The 4,363-nt window shown below is 36.4% G+C and overlaps 1 protein-coding gene across 1 annotated transcript in view; it reads left to right on the top strand.

The window, feature by feature from the left end:
• The window catches only part of LOC103914862 (myocardial zonula adherens protein-like), a 53,845-nt gene that overhangs the window by 13,123 nt on the left and 36,359 nt on the right, over positions 1-4,363 (top strand). The window contains exons 4-5 of the mRNA XM_009321584.1: positions 2,351-2,464; positions 3,327-3,479. Of these exons, the coding sequence (XP_009319859.1) occupies positions 2,351-2,464; positions 3,327-3,479 (267 nt within the window). The remainder of the gene's footprint in view (positions 1-2,350; positions 2,465-3,326; positions 3,480-4,363) is intronic.

Raw genomic sequence — 4,363 nt, 5'->3', positions numbered from 1 at the left:
TATCTAGAAACTTTTTTTTGCTTCAGCAGAACAGAAATAATTTCTCAAACTATTCCAGTTCATTGTTTTATGTGACATCTATACTTTATTTATTTATTTTTCCCTCCAGGAAGGTAAAGTAAGACAGGGATGCTTTTGCATATGGAATTACTAATTGCCTGCTTCTTGGAAATAAAGGAATGATCTTGATAGCATTGTCTCTGTGTATTGGTGATTAGTGGAGATGTTTGTACCAGTAAGCTGCAGGGTGAATTGAATAAATAACTTACATAATTAGTGCAACTTGGTGTCATTTCAACAGACTTTGCTCTGTTTTACTGACTGTATTGCTTAAACACTATAGTAAAAGAAGTAGCAATATTCCTTAGTATTGAAGTGCATGACAGTTCTAAAAATGACTTACCTTTTTGTTCTTAATTGAACCCTTCAATGGTCGTTCAATGACCTGTCTTTCTTCTGCCATGGTGCTTTAGCAATAAAAGCTGCTGCAGTCTGTAGAAGTATCCTTCATATTAAACTGCTGAGATCTCTGGTCCCAAAAATCTCCCTGAAAACTTGCTGAGGATTTTATATTCAGCATTGATTTTCACAGCCCTGGTTCAGATGAAGCTTTGGCAATTAAATGTATTCTGACTTTAAGGGACTGGGACCCTGACTTGTGCCCTTCTGCCACCCTCATTTGGAGACTGTCAGTTCCCTGCATGCTGTATTGTGTATAAAGATCAGAACTTGCTGTTAAACTGTACTTTTATTCCATGGCAACTAGTCTCAAAAAAAAAAAAAAACCACCAAAAAAAACCCCAAAAACCACCCTGACTTGAGAGGAGGAGGGAGAGAAAACTGAATTTCTGTAAACTGTGTCAAATAGTCTTAATGATGCCAACAAGGTGAGTCCCCCACCCAGTATGCATGTAGGCAAATGCTGGTTCAGATGCAGTTTTGTCGTCTTTGATGCTGATACTTACTGAATAGCAGTGGTGATATTCTGTACTTCCAGATCTTCTGTCAGACCCATAGAAATCCTGCGTGAACATCTCTCTTAATTAGGGTTTCTGACCAGCTCTGACAGAATCTCTAGTTCTGAAGCAAATTAGCAGTTTATGAAGCACTCCTTCTGACATAAAGGGCACATTATGAGACACCCTCCCCCCTTTTTTAATACTTTAGAGTGCCTGAAAGAAAGCACAAGTGTTGTTCTACCTAATAGTATATGCTTTTTTTGTTTGTTTGGTTCGGTTTTGGTTTTGGTTTTACATGACTGCCACCTTTCATGCTATTTGGGGATCCTGTTTAAAATCCTTTATATACTCTTTGCTTCAGCTTTGAAACACTATGCTTTTTTCCCATCAATTTCCAGGACTACTTTTTGTTCATAAAGTTTGTTTGAAATTTGTACTGCCAATATCCTGCCCTAGGCAGTATGCTTCTTCACGCAAGTTCTTATCTTGTAACTTTCTTAATCCATCCAAAGCATTTCTGCTTCTGTTTGTTTGTTTTTACATGAGCACACATTTATATAGGGTTAACAGTAACTACTTGGCTTCTGCTCCCTATGCTGACCTAATCTGTGTATGACTTGGTTACTAAACACTAATTGTTCTCCATATCAGTCCCTAGTGTTCTTTTGTTCTTATCAAGAAACAAATCTGGTCCATCTAAGAATGTGAGTTGGGCTGGCCTCAATTAGTAACATTTTTTTTTCTCTTTATTATTGGATGGTTCATAATAATTTACACTGTTTGGGTTTTGGTCTCTTCTTAAACAATGTCATTTTGTGCCTCCCCCCCCCCCCCTCCTTGTTTTTAAGCATGTGTGTGTACATAACAGAAGATGACAAATTTTCACACAACAAAGCTCTCTGCTGACTTCTCCTACCTGCTTCTTATTGTTTCATCCTTAAGTCTTCTTGATGTTGCTTCTTTATGTACCTGATTAGCCAGTTCCTTCTTTAATTAAGGCTATTCTACAGTTCACCCAAACCTTTCTAGATTTCCTTATTTCTTGCATTCTTCTGCTTTTCACTCTTTTTACAATCTGCCCACTCTGTGTATATAAACTTTCTGAATAGATATCTGCCGAGTGTCCTCTTGTCCTTTCAAAAAGAACAGCTTTTACAGTGATTAAATAAACATATATACTTGTGCCTTATTTCTGTTAGCATATTTGGATTCTGAGGTTTATTTGTTTGTTTTTGAGGTGCAAGAATATGGTTTGAGGCCTGTATATTTTAAGCATCCTAGTACTGTGAAAATTAACCATGGGGTCTTTTCTCTTCTGTAGCTCCCTTTGAAAGAATAGGTAAACTTGATCATTATTCTATATAAAACTTTTTTTTTTTTTCCCTGCTCAGGTGACAAATGCTCATCAGGAATCCTTAGAGAATCATGTGCGAGTGCAGGCTGCAGCCTTAGATAGCTTTAGTGAAATGAACAGCTCCTTGACATCAGCATCAATAGACTTGCAGGTACATTTTAATAGCTGTTTCACAGCTGACAACTGCGTTTTCTGACATGGATTTAAAAGCATACGTAAAACATGGATGACAAATATAGATTCTAACACTAAACAAGCCCATGAAGTACTGCCTTGGATATCTAAGGCAGCTAATTTAGGAAACTAAGAAAAAAAATAAAATGCCAACACCTGTGTTTTTTAAAAACCTGTTGAAAAATAGTGTACAGTAGATACTGATCTGCAGCAGATTAATGCCACTAGTCATGTCTCTATGAAATACCTATGGTGAAAATGTGATTTGTTCTGTATTGTGCAAAACGGTACATCTCCTGACTTATTCCTACCTTCACTGGTTAACAGAAATGGAAGTGGCATGTTTGGATGCTAAACACTTGTGAGACATTACATACCTGTGAAATATAGCGGGGGGGGGAGAAGGGGGGAATAAAATGTCTGTTTTAAAGACTTCCAAATTCCCACGTATCTGAGCTGAACAACTTAATGTTCCTGCTTTCTTATATGTCACAGTTTTTCTCAGTCTAGTGCACTTAATACATATAGCATGCCCTTGGAGAGAAGAAAGGAAGATTGTTGGGAGTAGCATTCATACTGAAATGTATCCATGTTCCTTTCTTTTTTTTATAGTGTTCCAGGACTTGATTTCACTGAGCACGTTCCTCATGGAAATACTTTCTAGCAAACTAAATACAACAAAAGCCATAATTTTAAATGTTAAAACTTGCAAAACTGTTCACACTGCATTGACACATCAGGAAACTCTTAAATGTTCTGTCTGTTCCATAATCTCTTGACTATATTAGTTTACCAAATTAGTTGTGATTTTTAATATGTGATTTGCCTCTTTCTTCTAGAAAACTCTAGTGGATGTTACCTTGGAGAACACTGATATAAGGGAACAAATAAGGAATTTAAAACATACACACGAGCAATCTATGGAAAAGCTGAGAGAGAAGCAAAAGCAACTGGAAACAGCACAAATTGAAAATCAGTTACTGAAATTAAAGGTGCGGTATATAAACTCTACCTAAAAATATTGCACAGTAAGGGCATTAGGAATATGTTAAATTAATTCCTTGGCCTTATTTGTAAACGGTTCTTCATTCTCCATGCCTTCATCATTCCCTAGAGCTGACATATTCCTGTGAATCAATACTGGTTTAATAACAGAGAATCTCAGCTGGCAGCAGTCAGTCTTTCCATAACATGGGATTACCATTCAGGGATGTTGGCAGGTGAAAATTCAAACCATTAAATGGTTATTAGTGTTGATTGCGGTAAGTAAAGGAATATTATAACTCTACACAGTGCTACAAGAATTTCTTGATGTTGAATTTGTTTGTTTGGTATTGCACAATTTTCAATAGGTAATCCGTTAGGTCTTATGAGCATATGGTCAGCAGATACATGCCATAACAGCAAGTGTCTTGGAAAGAGAATTAAGCTATTTCTTTCAGAGAAATGGAAGGGAATAAAATGCAAGCTGGAAGGTTTTATATGCCAGAAAGCTTGACCGTTTTGTCCCTTCATCTGCCAAATGTATTCCTTTAATCTCATTTTAAAAAAAAAGCCAAACCAAAAAGCCAACCAACCAAAAAAACCTCTTCTGGAAACCTTTGTCTTTCTTAAAATTGCTCAAAATAGATTAATTTGGATATAGTGCTGTATCAGAATTTGTCACTGTGAAATTAAGGTGACTGCTGGTTTATTCATGTTTAATTTTGTTAGAGATGATGTTTCTTTTTGGATCTCTAGTGACTTGCATTCATGCTTGATGATGAATGGTTAAAAGAGAAAACATTAAGTGTATTTCAACTTAAAATTCACGTTCCAGTTTCCTCTCAGAGTGAAGCTTTACAGGCTCTAAAAGTACCTGTATTTTGTACCTGCT

This window comes from Pygoscelis adeliae, unplaced genomic scaffold (assembly GCF_000699105.1).
Source record: "Pygoscelis adeliae isolate BGI_AS28 unplaced genomic scaffold, ASM69910v1 Scaffold183, whole genome shotgun sequence".
NCBI lineage: Eukaryota > Metazoa > Chordata > Aves > Sphenisciformes > Spheniscidae > Pygoscelis > Pygoscelis adeliae.
The sequence above is the reverse complement of the archived record's forward strand: the minus strand, read 5'-3'. Positions and strand labels throughout refer to the sequence as shown.